We start from the raw sequence: 23,250 nt of genomic DNA, 5'->3' as shown, positions 1-23,250 counted from the left end.
CATTCAAAATGTCCACATTCTATAGAGCATCTTTCATTGCGACACACTCACAATGCAGTAGCCTTAAAACAGGAATGCAGCAGGGTTTGAATGAGGATATGTGGTCATGCGGCAGGTTTGGTTTCATCAAAACAAGTCCCACAGTCATGGTTCTGATTATTTAGTCCTTTTATACGACTGTTAATGAAACCGTTTAAGGACGTCGGTGTCCTTTTATTGAAGACTGAACGCTGCACCGACCAAAAACTACTAAGTGGAGACCAACGCAAGACGTGACAGGCAGTGAAATGCTGCCTGGTGTTTGGGTTGGCACCACCTTGATGCAGAAATCGATTTGTCACAGCAATAACAAATCCCTGCCACCATTTAAGCTTCTCCACATACATATCTGAGAGGGAACGCTGGAATTCCAGCTTGTAAAATTACAACCACAATACGAAGAATACAGGAACCCAACAACGGGATGGTTGTGAAAGATCTGAATGTTTGACCTCATACTGTAAGCCTCGAAAATGTGTGTAATATCGCCATCTGTTTACTTCTTTGGTTCTAATTACAAACTTCCAGTAAGAAAGCTAATTAAACCAAACCAAAATATAATATTTTCTCTGTTTTCTGCTCATTCCTTTCCGGCCAACCACACAAGTGTGACTGAGCCAAAGAGAAAGGACTAGAACTTGGAAAAGTGCTCCATGAAAGCGTGTGCTACCCAGCACTGCTAAACCTCACAGATTAAAGTGTCCAACCTTGTTTTTTGCGCCTATTCAATGACTCCGCTGGCAACTTGTTGACATTTTGATTATGCCAGACAACCTGCAGAGATTCCCGCTATTACGCTTTAATTATGCTTGCATTCAACGGAGTTTCACAGCGAAAATTAAAAAGGATATTTCCTACAAATGTCAAGCAGTTTCTTTAATAGCAGTGACTTTACCCAAAGTGGAAAACAGGGAAGAAATGCCTAAGCTAATGAGAGGTGGTTTGATATTACGATCATTTTGTCGAGAAGTCTTTCCAGGGTTTACTTTTAGCTCGCCTGCTAATGTGTATAGGCCATTGATAATTCTTCGCTCTTACCTTATTTCAAATAAAAAAAAAATTAAGTGTTATACCTGTTTATAAGAGTCCCCTGACTGAAAGCAACAAAATTGTTCTTACAGTAAAACCTTAGTAGTTATTTAAAGTCGGTAGTTGTCAGCTGTGACTCAACCCAGGAAAAGGATGCTATGAGGAAATGAGAGTGCTCTGTGGAAAGAAAATTTAAATAAAAATTTCCCATTTATGGGAATTTAAGGATCACTGAATGAACTGAACGTGCCGTGGTTTGAAAATAGAAGTCTGGCTACAGTTGGAAAACTGAGAGGTTTGTTCCCTTTGAAAGGTTTTCTCTCAATGCCCACTTCATTTTTTTTAGCATCAATATCAACTTTCATTTCTTTGAGTTTCAGTTCTCAAGGTAAAGATTAGCATGATATCTGCTGTGGAATAATCCCTAATAATCCTGTTGGATTTAGTTGCTTTTGGGTTGTTTTCTAAGATGATTTGGGAAAATAAAGTTTTGGTGATTATTGTAGTTTGTTGATCATATGTTGATGATGACACTTTGTTTTTGTTTCCAGTGAGGACATATTGAGTGCTGAGAGACACTTATACTGCAGACTGACCATTCTCCCTGGGTTTTGCTGTTTATTTCAGGACCCAGGAACCACATAATGAAACTGAAACCACCATGCCGCTTGATTGAACATAAAATGTCTTTACATTATGTTTTATTGTAGTGCAGAATAAGAAAAAAAAATGGCTTTATATTTTTTCTGAACAGTTCATAAGTTCAGTGCAGTATTTCTACTATATAGAAATTCAAGTTTATTTATTTATTTTTTTTTAACATTCTCTATTTCTTTCTCCCCAAATGATAAAATAAAAATCATGTTGTTGCGATTTTAATATAAAGTGTACATAGCTGGGATGTAAGAACCGTAGCGTCTGCCCCGACCGAGGGGGTTTTATATGAGCAGTGAATTCAACAACTTCACGCAACAGGCTCAAAAACACTTTACGCTCAACTCTAGACTTTCCATTTTGCTCTTAAATCTTTCATCCCTCTATTCTACTAAGTGATCTCCCTCCGAGACACCCTCCCCGCCTCGCAGTCTGTCTATCATACATTTTCCTCTGCCGCTGACAAGACAGCGTCTCCATAACGTATAAGAGTCTGTACCTGACACGCTCGCGTGCTCAAACTGTTAGCAGCCATACTCCCAACAAGGGTCAGCCACTGTCCAAGCAAACAGCAGCTTTCGGACCACCAAAGCCGGCTGATAAGGTGAAACGTAGTGAAGGTGAAACTCCTGGGAAATGCAAGGATTAAAAAAAAAAAAACAGAAGACAGCGGAGAAATGAAAAAAGCATTCCTCTGACAGCCAGCAGACAGATGAAGCAGGATAGAAACCTCCCGCTCCCTTGTGGAGCTGCTGGTGTGTCAACTAATGTCAGACAGTGGGATTGTTATTGTAATAGGTCAATTTATTTGAATGTCAAAAGAATCAAAAGGCGTGAAAAGAAGAGAACCCGACATCCACTTTTTCCGCAAAGTCTCAACTTAATCAAAACTGACTGTTTACTTTTGTATAACTACATTTTGAATAACTTGGTCACTGATCATCTATGATACGCTTATTATATACTGTCTGAAAAGGGCAGATTTTTTAAATTGTGGTAGACTGCTTAGAAATACAACAGGACCTTTTTTTTGTTCTTTTTAAATATGATTCACATTATAGCTCATGGAAATCCCATGTTAGCTGACCATCCATGAAGTTTACCACAGGGGAGCAGCAAAGTACCTGCGGGCAGATAACGCGTCATCTCATGGAGAAAAAAAAAGCTATTATCGCAAAACCCTACAAAACACATGTTAATGAACTTTGCTGCGTGATTGTACAAAGATCTTCAGGCGAAGGTATTTCCCAAAACCCTGAACATCCCATCACAGGGCAAACACACAGATGATCACACACACACTCCCATTTACAACTCCATTTTTAGACTTCGGGAACAACTTTTGCCTTTTGGGGAGAACATGCAAACTTCCATGCAGGAGTGGCCTCCTATCAGACTCGGAGATCTTCTCGGTGTGACGCAAGAGTGCCTATCAATTCCAAGCTGTGGTGAAGCCAGTTAAATCTGATTTGGTGGAAAGTGTCAAAAACTGCTCTTTTGGGCATGAAGGTTGGAGACCCTTGGTAAAGGCAGAGCCTATTAAAAAAACTGAGGGTGGCAATAAAATGTTTTACTTGAGCACATTTGGCCTTTCTGCAGTGACTTCATCGCAGTTTAAGAAAAAAAACAAAAAACCCTGTGATTATTGTCCTTGAGCAGTTTGGGGCCCCGTGGTCCAATTTATACGGCCCTGCATTCTCTAAATCCATCCACACACACACACACACACACACACACACACACACACACACACACACACACACACACACACACACACACACACACACACACACACACACACACACACACACACACACACACACACCACAGACACATTACACATATTGGCTCACACATCGCTGGCGTTGATAAGGTCAGCCAGCAGTCGTGTCGTCTCTTAGCAGCAGGTATAGGGTTACACACGATTTCAAAGTGACATTCAATAGCCACAGACGTCTTAAACACAGATAAAGGATTTCATCTGAACTCGAACAAGGGGGGGGCGGTAGTTTGATGCTAATCGTGCACCGTATGTCCAGTTTGCAAAAGAACATTTCAGCTACTCACATGGAGACAGAGGAATCACACGCACTGCCTTTGTGTCTATGTGATAGGAAGTATTTCACCATTGGTCAAAAATATCCTCACTATGGAGACGTTCTTCTCGGTTTTATCTGAACACTACAGTTACACTCTGAGAGATCAGGACTCCAGCAGCATCACTGGTCACGTGGTTTCATCTTGTAGTGACTAATAAATTTCCCGCACTGTAGGCTTATTTGCTGGCATCTGCACCTCAGCATTTCATAGTCTAATTAAGGACATCGATTGACTACCAGAGAGCTTAAGTCAGTCACTGACTGAGGCTAATCAATGCTTGGGAGGCTCGTCGGAGGTTGCTTTTCCCTCCCGACTGCATATACTGAATCGATTAATTAACTCCCAGTCAATGTTGCTCCTTTCTGAATGTCGAACACTGTTGCTTGCAGATGTTGAGACCTTTAGTTTCTCAGCTTTTGGTTAGTCTTTTTTTTTTTTTTCCTCCGTCAGTTCATGTCAATATGCTGTCAGTGCATCATAGTCGCCCCGCAGAGCGCAGGTGAAAGGCGACCTAGGTCAATCCAAGTGTTTGCTTCATACTGTTAGTTTGCCACGACAGTTAAATTACATTTTGCTCACTTGGTTGGTTCCTAAACTGCTCTGCAGACCGGGTCGTAATGCCAAGATGTAACGTGGTTTACACTCAGAAACCATTAATTTCCACTCTGGATTAAAGTTCGACAGGGCCAAGAACATCATCGCTCATTCTAGGATTTTTTTTTTCTTTTTCAAGACATGAACTTGTAATCTTATCATTAACCGTGTAGAGTTACTCAAAAGTAACGCTTCCTCGCATGCAAGCGAAGGTCAAGTCGCGAGGAATGTCGTCAGGACGCAGCGGCGCTCTCTGATAGAGCCGTCAGGATGGCCGACCGCGCCAATTTAACTCGCAGCATAAAGTGATGGGACTTGGCCGATCGATTGGCTTATTACTGACCTCCCCTCATCGGGGAGTGTGTTCTGCTTCCATCACGACCGCAGTCAGTACTGCGGGAAAGATAATTGCAGTGTGCAGCTAGCGGGGTGGGTCTCAAGTATCCCAGCAGTCAGCCTGTTGCCAGAGGAAAACACATTGATCTCTGAAGGTGATGAAAAGGCTCTCTCAGAAGGGCCGGCTTCCTCCTCAGGAGCGTTCCGGCCTTGACGCTGAACCGGAGCAAAAGCGCAGATGATCCATGCATGCCTGCCAGCTAAAGTCGTATTCATGTCATTTGTCTTATCGCGAGAGTGCGTGTTTGACAGTAGAACTAGAGAAGAGCTGCTTGTTCTGATGCTTGTTCGGTTACTGAAGCTGTGTTTTAGGCGCACGGGTGACTGAGTCACTTGTGTTTTTTGCTGAGGGACTCCTGCAGCAATCTTTTAGCTGTGACCAATCGGCGCAGAGGGTTTGTAAGTACAAAAGCACTTCCACTGCGTGCAGTCTTTTTAAGACTGAGAGAAAGATGTGTCTTCAGAACAAGTTCCAATCTGCTTGACGCAGTGTTAATGGGGCCTGCAGCAACAGACAATTCCTCGCGTCCTAATGGATTGACTCATGGTTTAATGAACTGATAACTGGCATCTGGACAAACACGGTACAGAACCCAACCCGCACACGCACACGCACACACACACACACACCACATTGCCATATTCATCGGGGACAGGATGAGAAATGAATCAATTTGAAAGTTGGTGACGTTTTGTGATGAGAGCATGTAGAGCTGGAGATTCTCACACGGTCGCGCATCAAAATGTTTTTCTTTTCCTTCCGACTTCCTGTAATGAACACTGCTTCAGGTAATCAGCATCCGCGTGAAGCCGTGGGACTGTCTGACATTAACAAGTGCTCCGTTGGTATTGCGAATTAGCTGTACCGTTGGCTTAATGATAACAGCTCTGGCATGGACTTGATGTTTCAATGGTGTGTCGAAATTGGAAACGGCAGGACTGACTTTCATTAGTTTGCGAAGGAGGCGTCACCGTCCATTACGTCTCATGACTGTCCATTAGCTTCAATTTAGGCTCTAATCTCCGAGATGTGTTACTCTGCTGTAAATTTAACTAACTAATAGCGTCTGGAGCCGAAATGTAAACAGAAGTCTATCTGCTTATAATGAGACATTCATCATGGGAGAAATACAAAGTTGCTCTCTGAGAAAGACGTTGGCTATAAATAAAACGGGTAAATTTATTGAAATTAGATAATGACCGAAAACAGGACAATGAGTGCATATAAAAATGCGTCCGACACAATGGGTTCTTTTCCGGCCAACAAATTAAATAAAATTGCAAATAAGTGTTTAGGAAATTACTATGATTATATTAGTTTAGGAACTTCTTACTTTGGCGCTGACAGCAGTTGGAAATGAGGATAATGAAGATGTATACCATAGAATCGTCGAATAATGTGAAAGAGACTTTAAGACACCGGGTTGTTTTTAAGGTTTGGAATTGAATGTGGGTCACGGGGGGTGTTGGCGGAGCCCCTAAATTCTTCGGCAAAATTTACAGTTTATTTTGCACTGCCAGAGACTCTGTAAAGTCTAAGAAAGAAGTCAGGATTAAGCACCATCATCTTGTCGAGCAGCACTCTCTAAACAAGTCAACAAGCTGTTATACCTGTCTTGTTTTACCGTCGACAGCTTGTTTTTTTGGCTCGCAGGAAAATTATCCAAACAACACGGCTCCTTCTTACAGGCCGTTAAACATTAAGCAGGGCTGATAATAGGGTTGCTCTTTGAAACGGCATCACATTACATGCTAACCATCCTGCAGTCCGCTTGTTATATCAGATTTCAGGAATTTGCAAACTTATCTCTAATTTCCAGGAGCTGAACTTCCAGTGACACGAGCAGTGCCTATTGTACGTAAATCATCCGTGTGCATGCTTTATTTTTACTCGACATGTTGGCCTTTGGGAAAAATTGCACCATAAATGAAATTTTGATTATGTGTGCCAGTGTTAATTATTAGGCATCTGTAAGGATTTAGCCCAATTTTAGTCAACCTGTTTTAAAGACATTATGTGGATTATTATATTGTGCTTGTCTTATGCTAAGTAAGTAGGTTATAGGTTTATATACAAGCTTGACTCCTGTGGTCATGCTCCAGAAATATAAAGAATATGGTGATTAAGGTAAACGCTTTATTCAGGGGTTGAAGAGAGGAAGCTCTTTGTTTTTCCTTCTGTCTCTTCATCTCTCTTCAATTGGAAGCGTTTTGAGAACTTAAAGGATTAGGGAAAGCAGTGAGGATCAGTCGGAGTACAAGAGCTTCTCTTCCGGGGCCAATTCGCTGGGTCACAAGTTCAAAGGGACTTTCCATTTTCACTCGACAGTACCCATGACTAATGACCACAAGGTCTGAAGACACAGTCCAGGTCTTCATTTATCTCCTGCCGCTGTTATCGGTTGACTTATTTGACCCTACAGTTTGTGTGTGCGTCCGAGTGTGTGTTAGAGAAACACAGACGGAGTTTAAAAAGTCAAAGACCACAGAGGTCGAGGAAATGTGGTGCTGCGAAGACGACACCCATAATTACCATTTAAAGGCTATCCTCATTCTTGTCTGTCTGGTTTCACGTTGAGCGCTGAGGAGAATTGCAGCCTTCGATAGTCATCATTTATATAGTTGTTCTGTTGGTAAGGCGTTTCGGTGTTCACTGTTTTTGCAGACCTATACAGTGCAGATGCACCTGAGAACAAGCAGTGACATTCAGACATGAAGACGATTGTAAATTTACATTTAAAGTTTTTTTCCCCCTCCTGAGACGTGGAATGTAGTCGTCACTGAATGAACATTTCATGTATTGATTTATTCATTGTCACGCGGGTCAATAAGGCTCTTGGATCGAACTTGTGCTCCTCTTTGCCAGATGTTTCCACAAAAATGTACTTGTAAAGTAAGAAATGATTGCGCTGTAGAAAGCCAGCGCTTGTGCTGCTTTAGTTCCGCTGACCTGGATACCCGAGTGTTGCCAGCTTTAATAAACTCATCCATCCATACTATGGGATTAAATGGGCTATATTAAAGTCTGTTCGGACTAAATCTAACTAACCCCTTGGAATTTTTGATGATCAATGGCTTAATAGAGTTTTTTGCGAGAGATTTAAAAGTGATATTGTGAAGGGAGTCGGGATACAGCAAGGGCATGATTTGTGCAGGAACCATTGGGGATGGTGTCTGCAACGTTTTCAATGTAAATTTGAAAACAAAGTCATGATAATAAGAGCTTAGGTGGCGAATTGTGACATTTACAGCTTCATCTAATATTTTTGCTGTTGCCTCTATGGATCTCAACAGCCATCGGAAATTTGGCATTCGACCAATCTTTTGGAGTTAATTGTGACTTCAGGGATAATTGCATAGGATTCACTCATAATACGGCCCCGCTTTTCTTAGTATTTAATGCTTGTTTAATGGGTTTTATCAGGGTCTTTTGATTAAAGTGGCTTTATTCACTATGATGAAGGAATAGATTCCCCCCCGTGACAGAAACTTCCCCCCCTTACACACTTTTCAGCTGATCGCATCCTGCAGCTGATCGTGAATGTCTGGTGTTTTACTGTAAAAGTATTTCACTCAGTAATGACATGGGAAAGTCACGATGAGATCCAACGTTCACGCGGGGACGTCACCGATTACGCACACTTGAAATGAAGTGCAAACATGTTACGTGTAAGATCACTCTAAATAAAAGCTCTCACGTAAAAAGCTGGCCTCGGAGGCGTCTTGTTCTTCCCCTGCGAGAAGGGGTTTACTACAACTGAAGCAAATGCAAGCAAAACAATTTCTGGAAACACTGCCATCGGTGGTATTGTGCTACTCTGACACTTCTGCCAAAACATTCCGACTGGACGGTGTATTTTAATGACTGATTTATAAACAGTAAGGTCAGTGTGTAGGGCTTTTTGGCATCCATAAATCCTTCTGGTTATTTCCTGTCCAAGAGAAAAGGTCCTAAAATGAACCGTGGAAAATGTGTAGATGAAACATTTCAAACAGAGAATCAAAAGCTTTTTACATATTGAGCAGGCGAAGCCCCTTCGTCCTAAAAACAGAATTTAGCTTTTGATTGAGCTTCAAAAGAAAGCATTGACTTATTAAGTTGCTCTCGCACTAGTGAACTCGGCGAGTGTCACAGAAGGATAACAAATTTTAAGCTTCACCCATAATGACATTGAACATGTGGTAATACAAAGTATATATTATTATGGGAAGAGTTTTGGAAAGCCCCTGAATTTATTCACTGTACCCAGAAAAGTGCAGCTTGGCCTATTTGTGACGGCCAAAGCCAGTTCTTTTCAAACCTGATTTACTTCGGTGGTGGAAGTGGAGCTGCTGGTACCCAGTTTGCTTTTTTTGGCAAAAGTTTGACTTTTATTCAGAAGAATAGCTGTATTACTTCAAGAGAGACGCTTTGAGTGGTCTGATTATGTCTATCAAGCTCTGAAACAATACCGTTATTGTAAATGAGTCCGGACTGGGCCGATTCTCTTAAAACTGATTGATTTGCGGGTGAAAAGAGAAATAAAGATGCAGTGTTCTTACCCGCTGTCGGCCAATCAATATTTTATGGATGATGGGCAACCGTGTCTCAACTGCATGAAGTATAAACAAGATGTTTATTTTGTCAAGCAGGGCAGAACGTTGCAATAATGAACAACAGGGGTGGAACTTTTCGGAAAACAATACAGCCATGGCGCGAAGCGCCGTGTTTCGCCATGATGCCAATTACATGGGACTCATTCTGTTGTGCCAACAAGCAATCAGGGCTACCACCTTCAGCGTTTTGGACTCCAGAATTTCTGTTCATTGTTAAAATCCCATCTTGTGTGGCTTCTCCTAAACGCCTAAATAAACCTGGAGGCTTGAGTTATTGTGTTGGTGGTTTCATGCTGCTCTGACAGCCAAGCTGGTGCGGTCCAAGGCATCCGATGTCCATCAGATAAACAGCGTTGTGTTGACCTTGTGAAATGATCATTTGTTTATATCAATACTTTCATATCTGTCACTCAAGGTAACAATCGTACGTGTTGCATTGGGGTTTTTATTGCCGTTTTTTGACAATGCCTCATCATAATTTTATAAAAAGGCCACAACCTTCATTCATATTTACAATGACTAACTGAACAAAGGCCAACTGTATCTTAAAGGATACAGTATCTGTTGTTCTCCCTCCTGCCTTTAAAATGAATGTACAGACTTTCCACAACAGCCTCTCCTATCTCCAATCCGAAGCGTTGAAGGGCAATAACCCACAATCCTTGAGCAGGTTATTTGACCTGTTTATTTTGTGTTGATTTTATTTGATTCCATGTTGTTATTTTATTAATTTTACACAGCCCGAATGGATTATTCAAGCAATGAAACTCAATCCTGACAATATATCTATTTTATTATTGTCTCGTCTAATCGGTTCCATTTCCTCTGTTCTATTTTGATCAATATGTAAATGTAATGTGTTGCATCGGTTGTAAATCAAACTTTGTACTGAAGTCACTGCAACTGTAACAATAACTTCATTTATTTTTATATTTCCTTCTGATTCCAGCATCACAAAATGGGCTTATCTCCTGGTACTTTTTTTATCTGTCATGACGGTGAACTGAATAATAAAAACACAACATCCTGTGTTTCATGTTGGACTTACTAGTCTAATTAAATAACCAGTTTCTGTCATTTTAAATACCAAGGAACTCATCCATTAATTAATTAACTACGAAGATGAGAGTATTTATTCTGTCAAGCCATCATCCCCATTCTTTTTTCCAATTTTCGACATCTTAATCTTCTGCCAGTGCTGAACTGTTGCCTACATTTTCAAATTAAAAAGCCACCAAAGAGCGGATTGCAAAAACACACTCCATAACATCACAGTCTATTGTGTCTGACCAAAACATTTATCCCACCAAACACTTGAGTGGAGATTAAGTTCGCTTCAATTTATTTCCTGACTGAAAAGCTGTTGAAAGGGTTTCAACAGATTGTTCATCGTCACTGACCCTCAACGTGGAACTCCCGAGCCATATTCTTTTTTCCCGCAACCGTCGTTCCATGACTGTACTCGGGATACTGTGAGAACGCAGCAGGCCAATGCAGTGTTTTTCAGCAAAGAGTGATGTTTTGCCTGAACAGGCAGCTTAATATCTCTCATCACCTCAGGATCCAGTTTGAGCCCTGCGGCTTTCATTTATGACTCGGGAGGGGTCTTGGTCACTTTTTCTATTTTTCGAGAAATTTAACTATATGTGAAAACCTGTTTTGACCGGTCATTATAGACATTAAGTTATTCTTTCATTCCTGTTTCGTAAACCAAAATGTTATCGTTGGCACGTCAAGTCAGCTCTATACCAAGTCGGCGTTAGTGGTATCGTCAAAGTTGTATGGCGGGCTCACCTTACCGTCTATAATCGCAATGAAAAATATTGTGATGGATGTTGTGAATCATGATGATATCTTCAAAATAATGGAGAATGTTTTTTCTGGACGTCCAGCGCTCGTGTGTCGAGTGTTTATTTCACAGCTGTCAGGAAAAACACCACGAGAATCAGAAGGACTTCATATCATCCGACAAGATATTCCTCTCAGAGGTGTCAGGTGTCATTTCAAAGTGAGCAATAATGAAGGGAGCGCCAAGCGCAGTAAACCTCCTCCTGTTTCCTTTAAAAAGCTCAAAAAACAAACCTGCAAAGAAACCATGGCTGATGTGAACCATAGTAAAGTGTAAGTCAAACTCCACCTGTGGTTACGTACTTTAAACATTGCCTGGACCCTTCACTGGCAGCGCCTGACACTATCCTGGACGCTGTTCAAGCCTGGAAGCTGAAATGGAGCCAAACAGTGGGATCAAGTTGAGGACTGAGCATCATGCAAAGAGTTGCGCAACATAATACTGCGTTTTGCACTCTAGTAAAACATTTGGATGATCATAAATAAAGCCAAACTAAATGTTTTTCGTCTTAGTTTTTTTTTTTAACTTCACATCGAGATAAAGATAGATGTCGGTTGATTAGTGGAGGAATCTCATTAAATGGCATGCCAAACTTGCAAAATGGGAGATTTTTTTTTAGAAAACATTTTAAGGCTGTAGGCGAAGTCACGTTATGGCCTGTTGTGGCAAGGATGGTCAAAAATGATAAATAACTCCTATGCCATGAAAACGAAAGACTATTAATAAAAAAATAAATAAAAAATGGATTTATTACAGCTACATGCATCAATCTTCTTCCCCACTTTATACAACTCAGTATTGTCTTGGCGGCGAAGAATTGGACCGAGAAGATTGTTATATAGCGGCTTTTAAAATATGAACTCACTAAATTTCAGCAGCCTTTCTGTCATCACAGCACTAAAGAGGATATCATTCCGGGTGTTAGTTTTTGTGAGTATTTTGTGATTATTTGCTTTTATAATGTCATGAAGTAACACTAAGGCTCTAAAGCAGCGGCAGCAGGCCTCAGGTCTCTGAAGGGACAGGATTCTAACTGATTGTTCAGTGTTAAATAAGTAAAGACCAATATATGCATCTTTCTACGACGTCCAGTTTTTTATAAACTCCTCTCCAGTGGAAGAAATTCCTCTTTAATGTTGAGCGGATATCCCACATTTCCCTGTCTGTTGCCCTTTAAGAAACAGGTAGAGTACACAGATACTACTTTGTAATGAGTAAATCGTTCCGCAGAGCTTTTTTAAACAGTGAATGCACACAGCTTGAGGGGAAGGAATGAACAAAATGCCAGTTCACAGACTATACGATTTAGCTGCCAAACTCCAGAAAAGGTCTCTTTAAGAGAAATGTTCCTATTTTCCAAAGGGTGCATCTTACCGCTGTTGTTTTTTTGTTTTTTTTTCTTCAGACTCCATACAATGGGATCCAGTCAAGCCTTCAACATATAAAATCTGGCAAACCGTGTAATTGTTTTACTCCTCCTGCTGAGCTTCAGCAGCACGATGGTGTTGACAGGAGAATGGCAAATAAGAAAACACAGTCTCGATAAACAAATTAGGAACCAGGGCATTCGTGTTGAAAGAAAACCTGAAACAGAGGAGAAAGAAAGGGGATATGTGCAGAGTGTTTCTGTTTTTCACCTCGCCTTATGTCTACGATGAATGTTAATTGTGTTTCGCGATGCTCATTGTCCAGATACAATATTTTTCAGTGGTTCTGTCTGATTCTGGCTTTTACTGTGAGAATCCTTGAAGAATATGAAACTTATACAAACAAAAAAGACAATCAAATCACTCACTTTAACATATTATGTTCTGTTTTTTTGCAGGACCTCCAGGAAAGCGAGGAAGAAGAGGCCGCAACGGAGAACCCGGTATGTACATTTGTGTGCATTTGCACTGTTGATCATAGTACTCTCAATCCAAAAACATTTGAGGAATAATTCAGTAGAACATCAGCAAATCACACTGCACTTACAATCATGTAAAAGTACACTGTATATCTTCGGAGGCCAGAATAGGTTATAGATGTGTAATTTGAGACCTGGTGGTTTGCTTGTATAGTTTGAACTTCAGTCACCATAGAAACACAAAGATTTGCACAGTAAAACTTGACAGAACGACAGCCATATATATATATATTTTTTTTTTTTACATTTTGAAACTATAAAACGGGGAATTCCAGTCGTGATGCACTTGTGTGTATCTACGACTGTTGGTGGCGTCAAGTTGTCACGACGCATTCAGGATCTCCGATCTCGCCTCGTTTCCTCCCACACACTCTCCCCTCAGCCGACTCGGGGAAAACTTGGCCCCCGGTCGGGGCTCCGGTCGTGCCGCTCAAAGGTCCTGCTCTGCAGTGACACTCCCGTTGACGGAGAGCGTCTCCACAAATTGACTTCACAGTGAGAACATGGACTTGGCAGAGGGCTGCGCGCTTTGCTCACCTGATAGCAGAAGTGATAATGGTCCACGGAGTGTGTCGGCTTTCTGCACAGCGCGGCAAGTGCGCTGGAATAACAGCCCTTGTAAAAGGAAATTAGGGAGACGGGGCAATGCAAGGTCCCGAGGTTTTAGTGAGGGAGAGCAATAAGGGAGCGGTTTGGTTTCACAGTCTGAGAAACAAACATTGTGTCTGAAATAAGGAGGAAGAAGAAGAAGAAAAAAAACCCATTGTTGATTTTACCACCGAATTCAGACAGTCACAGGAGTGAAACTTAATCTGTTTGGGCCTTTTATTTGCGAATCCCATGTTCAATTACTGTCTCCATCACAGCTAGTCAAGTCAGTTTCAGAGGTTGTCTGAGGTCATTTTCTACATTATGACATTTGGATCAATGTGGTGCTGTCGTCTAGTTTTCCACTGTATTGTAATTTAAAGTGATCCGGTGTACAAACTGAGAGCCAGCGTGGACAAGAAAAATCTAAACTCAAATGACATAAAACAGTTCAATGTTCTGGTCGGCTGCAGATGTGAAACGCCGCCAGGATTTGTTTATGAAGTGCGTAACTTTCCAATAAACATTCAGCGTGCCAGCATAGTTCAATTGACACTTTTGTGCCGTTTTTGTTTGCCCTTCATTCTAGCAGAGCAAATGTGGAGATTGTGATTCACTTGTTCTATAAAGCCCCAGATTTTAGTTTGAACCTGGAAATATGCCATCAGAAGCAACATGCAAAAAACCTTTTTATTTTCATATTTGCTGCGTACTCGTCTTTTCTTCCGCTGAAATCACAATTTTCGGTGCTGAAATGCAATCAGTATAAATCTGCATGCAAATAAAGCTCCAATAAATTCTCATAAATTCACTGAGATATTTTTACTGAGCTTAAGAGTTGGTAGACTCGTGACAAACTCTCAACAACTCGGCGTGATGGCAGCGTGCAGCATTAGCGGAGGCTTGTGTCAAACTGTGTGGCGCTTCACAGGAGAAAACTGAAAACATATTTAGAAGACGTTATGCGACTGCGAAATTCTGTCATTGATGGGCACGGGCGGACTGAATTCTGCACTGTAAGCTCTCTGAAAATCCAATTTCCTTCTTTTAAGTTCCCAACACTGGTGGATGTTGAAGGGGAAGCATATTTAATTCATGATTCACTTTCACCAAAAGTAACTAAGCCGCCGTGGGCTTCCCACAAACTCACGGCGAGGTGTTTTGCACTTGATTCATCTACAAAGGCAGGAGGAAGCTTTCACCCACACTTGGCTGGGACCATCCAAATGAACAAACAGGAAAAAGACACAGTGATATTTACCTCAGCTTTCAAAATGAATGGGATACTTCATTAGGATCCCTTGTTTGTTCACCGGTGACATATGGAAAGGAAAAAACGTGGCGCGACCGTTTGGGGCTGAAAAAAGGTTTTGTAGCAGCAAAAGCCGCAGCACGAGGCCGTATTAGCAGGTGGTCAATGCTGGGAAATGTTGCAAGTTTCCTCAAGATATTTTTCCCCATGTGAATAATCAGGACTTGTTAGTCAGGTACTCACAAGGAATTGATTCTCACATTGGGAGAAATTTAACCCTGCAGTGTTGCATCAGTGGGGGCGGTGAACTAGACGGTCACAGTGGTGTCAGAGTTATTATTATGTGAGCAGAAATGGAATCATCAGAACACAACGCCAGAGACGACAGCGCAGTAACAGAAATCGAAACTTTCTATTCAACAGTTTGTAAAGGAATGTTTTTTTTTCAGAATAGAAAACCTCACCAATGTCGGAGAAACAGGGTTTTGTAGTTGTAGGTCCTCAGCAGGCAATGAGCCAAAGTCGCACAAAGGAAAAACTGAAAGGACAAAGACGTTTACATGCACAGTTTGAGACTAAATTGTTTAATCGCGGCATTGTCTTTGTTTTGCTGAACATTCAGCAGTGTGTCATTGTTTTATGGTTGAAATCGTGTTGCCTTGGTGACAATCGCTGGCGAAATACACTCTTTTCAGGTTGTCGGGACACTTGCAAGACACTTACGACGCCACAAACCACAACATTAGTCAATAGTAAGCTCGGCAGTTGACAATAGATGATGTTTACGGTGAACAGTCAGCTGGATTCCTCCGTTCAAGCGTGTTTATCTTTTTACACGCCGTTCAGCTTCCAGGATTTGGTGCAGAACTGTATGACGAAAAAAAAAAAAACCTTGTCCCGTTCCCTGCATGTATAGTGAGCAGTTTACGGCACGTGCAGAAGTAAATTAACTTTCAGTCCAATCATAAAGGTGTGCTCGTCCATGTGCATGTTTATATGGACTTTTAATGTCCAAATTTAATGTTTTTTTGTGGGGGGGGGGGGTTGGTGCCATTTAAACATAGTGGCTGTTTTAGACCAGAAGACAAACCGAAGGCCTTTGGACAAAGCTGAAATATCCTGTTGCAGATATTGTCAAATCACTTCATGCACATATGAATGCTTCATTTCAATGAACGAGAACTATTCCGTAGCTTCAAAAGGGTGCTCCAAAACTGAGTTCAGTTGCTTCAATTATTGAAGACGTTCTAAATTATGTCCTTAAAAATCAGGTCTAGCCGTACTTCTAAATAGCACCCACGCCAGTTTTTCAGCGGGGGGTTGATTGATTGTGGAGAAAAGAATGAGAAGTGGTGCTGCTCCGAGAAACTTGAGAAGGGAGATACATAATTAAGCTTGATGTCGTGCAGTAGAATCTAATTTTACATGGCTTGTATGAGCCTGTTTTTAGTTTAACTCGCGTCATCAATAATTTGTAATAGCTGCACTCTGAAAAACAAAAAAGATTAGAAAAAGTATATTTTCTGTAATTGCTAGTTTAAATGTTTTTACTGAGATAAGTCAAAATCTTAAGTTGTTCTTGTTTATTAAAACCTGTGTGGTTGACTGAGCTCCAGAAGTGCAGCCCGGTGTGCCTCAAACACACAGCTCCTTAAATGCCCCAGCAGCAGCGGCCATTTGCACTGGTCATGAAGAAGAACAGTTCAAGGACATAGGACTTGTGAAGAATTCTTTTTTTTTTTAAAGCAGTTGGGTACCATTTTTCTTTAAAAAGAACCTAAAGACCTAAAATGATTTGCAGGGTTCTGGGGAGCCCTGACGGGTGCCGGCACTCGGGCGTTTCCGCGGCAGTAATTGCGAAAAAGACGGGTGTCGCCTCACAAAAACGTGGGGGGATTTTTTTTTTTTTTTTTTTAAGAGTACAAGTCCTTGTAGTCGTGAAATCAGACCCACTTAAAAATGTCAAATCTGATGGCCAGGCCTGGTGGTCATTGTTGGCTGATCTGCATGGAAACTAGCAACGTTTGGTCACAATGCTTTGGTTCTGCCGCTCGACAAACCAGTGTACGTTTCAACTCAAGAGAGAATATCGTTCATTCTGCAGCGTCAGCGAAGGCATCACGGCAAGATGCAAGTTTGCAAGAGCTTCCCAGAGAAATAATTCTCCGCATGCGACTGATTTCCCTTCTTAGTTTTTAAGATGTGTGGTTTTAGTGGAATATTGATCAACTGTGTCTGTTTGATTGCTGATTGAAAACACACTAACCAGATTTTTTCTTTCTCTCCTCTTTCTTGCAGGACCTCCTGTAAGTATGCCTGCTTCACATCTTCTTCTTCTGCCTTGTGAAGGTAAAACACACAAAAAAAGCTCTAGCAAAGCTTCCAGATCCTGCAGTCTTATCAACTTTTAGACACGTGTCACAGAAACTAAGGACGCCAGTGTTTTTTGATAAGAGATGTGACACCAGCTTGTTTACGTTGGTGGTCCCCTTGAAAGTTTTTGCCGAATCTTCCCAAACATTAACTTTTGCTTTGAGCTTCTAAACTTTTTAAGCCCGTCTTAAACCCGACCGAAAAACTTGCAGGATCAGATTTGATTCACAGTGTTGAGATCATGAAACTCAACTGTTTTGATTAAAACTTTTGATTAAATGAATTAATCCAAAACAGTTTCTAACTCTTCTAAAATGTCCCAACGTGCACTCAAGTACAACAAACACAATACTCAGCCATACCATAACGACCAACCTATTGTGGAGATTTTGCTTTTGCTCCCTGTACACTTTGTATATTGACACCTTTCTGTCTGAACCAGCAACCGTGTCTTCAGCTTTCTCTGTTTCGTCATCACCAGTGAGCTTCGGCTGTCGTCGCAACCAGCAAATAACAACAAACAGATATGTGGACAGTCAAACACTGAATAGAGAAAATGGTCAAACAAATAAACGGCTTTACAAAGATTATTTTTTTTTCTTTCTTACAAGTGATGTAAAGGACTCGTCATGACAAATATGCTGGCAGAAATCTCAGTTGTACCACAAAGCTTGTGTTATTATGATAATCTTCGTCATCACTGCCCTCCTCTAATAGGGACTCTCGTCCTTGTCATCTGGACAGTCTGGTTTGTAATATCCTCGCTACTAGCGTTCATCCCTGCCAGCTCCGTGAACCCGAAAAAGATTATCTCACCTCATTACACTGCTGGGTGATCACAGATTCACTCCTCTTAACAGATGGAAAACTTCAGAGTTTCCCTGAAGATAAATAGAAACACACATACGTACATAAGCGCCGGGGCATGTGACAGTTTGCTTTATAACCGGGTCAACCGGGCACCGTGTGTGTGTGTGTGTTTGTGTGTATATGTGTGTGTGTGTACATGTGCGTGCACTCTGTTCAAACATTTTTTGGTATTTTCTTTTTTTTTAACAGTCCAGAGGCAAGTGTGATTGAATAGGTATAATAGCGTGTGCCGACTGAGCTGTAAAAGTCGTAAGTTAATCCTCTGAGCCTTCTCAGACACTCGCTCCTGGGGTTCTGGGACATAAGTGAGTGCAGGTGGTCGTGCTTCTCTGCGTCTCTTTCCAGGCTTTACATCTGACAAATAAAATCGTACTGTGAGATGTCTCCAGAGTTGACTGAAGTCCAAGGAGTGTGTCTGAAATGTTTGTATGGTTGGAGAAGTTGGGTTTTGCCAGTAAATGTATGGGATACCTGCTTTATGTCTTTATGGGTTTGGCCCTTTGGGTAAGATGCAGTAAATCCAAGGTGCATAAGTAGCTGACAATGTTCCAGTTGTGGTCAGCAGGTTGCTTTCTGATGAAGTCATTGTCGGTAGCAGAAGGTGCTATAAATGTTTAGTGGGAATTCTCCACCCATAAAGCACTTTTAAAAAAGACTGTAACTCAATGCAGGGCTCATGCACACTGCCTGGGTCGCTTGTTTGAACACAGAAAAGTGTAAAAGGGTTTAAACATTCTAAAAAGGGATTAAATAATGAACACTAAGTCAAATTTTGACCTGCAGAAATGCCTCCTGATTTCATGAAGCTAATTAATTCACCCTGAGCACTCTTAAAATGCTCTTTTAGACATAAGGTGTTATAGTGAGTTGCTATAGGATCCAGCCTGTCCTCAGGGTACAGCCAGCAGAGCGGGCCAACATGAGCAGATGGAACAGTAAATACAGTGATGGGCGGATGTTATTGGCAAGTACCGACTGAAAAAACAAACCGCCAAAACAGACAGGATACAGTGACTCACCTCCACTACACAAGGCACAAGAGTGGCATTGCTTACAGGTTACATGTTGAACCTTTATTATTAGTATAATGATTAAACAACGACACACCAGTGCTCGCAGATCTTTTTTTTTTTTTAAGAGTTGAAAAAACTCCAATTCCCATCTTCTTCTTTTAAAAAAAAGAGACAGTACCAAGTGACCTCATGTGGTTTCTTGTTTGGTATGCCCACCCAGGGGATGGCAGGGGACACATCGTTGTGAATATTCAACAGCTCCCTCTATAACTCTGATAACACTGCGTAAATTGTACACAGCCCTCGGAGCCAAACAAACCAAACCACTGCAGAAGTCATTACAGATCCCTGAGACTTAATCGTTCCTGAACCGCTGATGAATGGACAGGGACCTGTGGTCGCAGAGACAGAATCTGAATAGATCTTCTCAATCAGGAGTCATCAGGAAAAGACCCTCACTGGTGGCTCCTGATGCCGTTCAGACATGGAAAAGTGATTTGCTTTGTTTTGACTTCACTTCTTTTTCCACTGGTTGAGCTTTGATGTCAGTTTTGCATCACTGACTCTCTCTTTTGTTGGACTTCGCGACTTGTTCTTCGGTCAGATTGGAAAAAGATATGAAGATATGTTACATGTATTAGTTAAAATTAGCATTCATTTGAGAGGGATTCCAGCCATTTCTTGCCACAAAGCCTGGAGAAACATTCTCTCTTTTACTGTACATAAAGCATTGTTACGTCTGTGCAATGACAGCCGAACCCAAATTATCATGTCTCTGCTACTCCTTTTTCTATCTTCTTTTCTCATCTTAAGGGCGGCTCATGTCAAAACATCAACCCCAAGCACCCACCACTGTGTGTGCACACCATTTAGCACCAATCAAGCATTAAACACTATCCCCGAGGCTACACTCGAGTACCCACGAACGCCACTCCACTTTTATTTTTTTTGCACAGACTGAACGCCATACTAAATTAAAATTCTACCGGCGGAGAGAGAAACTAGCCCACTTTGAAATCTGGTCAGAAGGCAGGGGAAATATTTGAAAATGATACAATACTGGAAATATCAAACCCAACTTCAGCCCACAAAGCATGACTCTCGACCACAGTGAAGTCTCAGGCCAAGCCAGTAAAAGTGCAGCACATGAGCCCTTGCAAGAGTTCAGGCGTATTAGCGGTGAGGTAAATAAAGCTGGTTGTGTCTGTATCTGTACTTGACAAGCAGTTTCCACCTCCCTGCTTCATCATGAGATTCCAGCGTCGCAGGTTCTGTCACAATGTATGAATTATGCAGCCGCGGTGCAGGGATTAGAGGGAGTGTGGGGGTGAAGCAGAGGAGCCCAGGCACCGTCAACCCTTCATCCTTCATCTGATATGCACCACAGCCCCACACATGTTAATAAAACATATTCCACCTGGACTTTGATCACTTTTGCCCCGCAGAGGCAGAGAAAGTGCCAGTTTATCTAAAGTCAGCCTCCACCTCAAAGTCCCTGCGTATACAGGAGTGTGTGTTTTTGCGCTGTTGCAGACTTGCGTGGTGAGTTTGTAACAGGAAACATTAGAGTAGAGGACACACACACACACACACACACACACACACACACACACACACACACACACACACACACACATGCAAAAGCTTTGGCACTGCAGTGGCCCCGCCGAGAGCTGAAAGTGGATCTATCTGACATGACAGCGTTTATTTGGACTCATCAGGGCAGTGGTGCTTGAAGAAGCCTGGTGGCGGTGAATGTGACAACATTAAGAGTTTGACCTTTTCTGTGTCGGTCCTCTGCTCATACTGTGCCCATCAGCAGCGCTTGTTTGTCAGCAAATGATGATCATCAGCAGCACTCGGGCCACCCCCCGGGGCTCACTCATTGAGATTTGAAGCAGAGCAGCAGTGTACCTTGGCTGACTGAGCAGGTTAAGCACTCACAGAGAAAAATGACCATTGCTACCTCCAGCCAGTAGGGGCATACACAAATTATGACCTCCACAGCTTTTGTGATTGAAAGGAATTTTCCTCCAGCTCTCGATATCGAATCATGAGGAATGTAGCACAGCCACTATGTGGTTCTAATCGAATCAACAGATGACGTGAAAGTTCCCAACTGGAACTTTGTCTGTTATTCAACATTTCACATCCACAAGGAGAATTTTTGCGGGTCAGAAATTTGCCTACATGTTGCAAAGGGGCAAATTTGGCTGTGCTTTCTGGCTTTTTATGCCTACAATTTGTATTACAGTTGTTTAAACAGACAAGACTGTCCAAAAGTGAAAACTCTCCTTTCCGTTTGATCTGCATTTTGACACAACATGTACAAACATGTAGACAGTTCCACTATCAGTTTCCGTTGAGAGTCGCTGCTCCCACAAGAACATCCAACAACAAGCAGACACGCGCTCACAAACACATACACACACATTAAAGTCATTTTAGGCTGGCTAATTGTGATACACTGTGAATATGGGATCCAGATGCAATTCCCAAGTCAGTTTTCCAGTGTGGCTTTTTTATCCCTGCCTAACCTCTGCGTCCAGAATCCCCCGACCAGCACCAGCCACTTGTGGTCGTCCGCCCCTGCCCATTCTGCTCTGATTACTCGCGTCCCTGTCCTCCATTAGTTTCCCGCCTTGGAGAGAAGTTCCCCCGGGGCCCACGGCGATATGATTGAGGGTTCCCATGCATAACTAACAGATGGAGGTGTACATATAGATGTGTTTTCACTGGATGTCTTTCACTGCACTGCACATTCATGCATGCTTGAAACGGTGCCCTGTGGATTTCAACTGAGGCATTTTGGCTTTTGCCTCGACAGTATTTACTGTATCCAGGTACATTTTTGACTCTGCTAGATGGGGTAAATGGAAAGTAATGCAATTGTGTGGATGCAACTTTATAGTACTCGTGAAATACTAGTACTACACAGAGACGTATACATTCTGGCTTTCTTGAGTTCACAGTCCTACATTATTTGAACGTTTCCCTGCTTTAACACAACTGATTCCATTGCATCACTCAAAAGATAAGATATACTAGATTTTCATTGTCATTGCACAGTCACTCTTTTTTTTTTTTTTTTACAATGGCACAATAAAATTCGCCCCATGTGCACCACGGTGCCAATAAAAGGACGTGCAGACTTTTTGCAGTGCTTCAGGAGGTGACATGTTAAAACAGTTTTGTGCACACTGTAAAAGCTCAATGTTTAACGTTAATGAGTGAGCTGCAACAATACTATGTGTAAATGCAGCTTTATTGTCTATGTATTGTCCAGTTTGGCCAAACTCCATATCTCAAGAGTTTTGCAATTTGCAGCAGCATCTACAATTTTATTATGCATCTGTTTTCTCTTGTTTGATTGGCTGCATCTTCGTGTATAGCTCTGAATTCTTCCTTTCCTTCTCGTCTTCCTTCAACGAGTACCAGGCTTCCGTGATATCTCAGACTTCATTTGGGTTTAGTGTTTGTAAAACATGATGTATCACTCCGCTGTGTGAAGTGTGCCAGCCGGCGTTCCGTTCTTTCGAACCTTTCACGTTGGCCCTCCGCCCACACGGTGGTGAGCGCCACTCCCCACCTGCCCGCTTTACACTTACTCATTCCCTGTCAACACTTAGTGCCTAAAGGATTGGTTCGCTGAGCTTCCTGTGTACACACATGTTTATTAATATAGTGTAGCTGTGTGAAAGAACCATACTCCCTGTAAAAAGCGGTAGTTGTTGGGAGTGAGCTCCGAGGTGCCAGCACTCCGGGGTGAGATGATTGGATGCATGTGGCCGCTGGTTCGGGCTGCAGCGGCTGCTGCCAGCCCAGTTGGCTCAGCTTCCACGCAAAGGAGGATATGAGCTTTTGTTTGATGGATTGACTTTCTGGACTTTGGGAAGTTTAACAGGTCGCTGTGATGAAAACTAATACATCTGAGGCCAGACGGAGGTTACATGTAGATCCTCCACTCGTGGCTTTTTGTATCTCGTCGGAT

At 42.0% G+C, this 23,250-nt stretch overlaps 1 protein-coding gene across 1 annotated transcript in view; it reads left to right on the top strand.

Annotated features, from left to right (window-relative positions):
* col25a1 (collagen type XXV alpha 1 chain) overlaps positions 1-23,250 on the top strand; it is a 144,726-nt gene that overhangs the window by 66,146 nt on the left and 55,330 nt on the right. The window contains exon 3 of the mRNA XM_080485866.1: positions 13,083-13,141. Coding sequence (XP_080341992.1) covers positions 13,083-13,141 — 59 coding nt within the window. The remainder of the gene's footprint in view (positions 1-13,082; positions 13,142-23,250) is intronic.

Source organism: Lipophrys pholis (assembly GCF_963383615.2).
Source record: "Lipophrys pholis genome assembly, chromosome: 18".
Taxonomy (NCBI): Eukaryota; Metazoa; Chordata; class Actinopteri; order Blenniiformes; family Blenniidae; genus Lipophrys; species Lipophrys pholis.
This window is presented reverse-complemented; position numbering and strand designations above follow the sequence as displayed.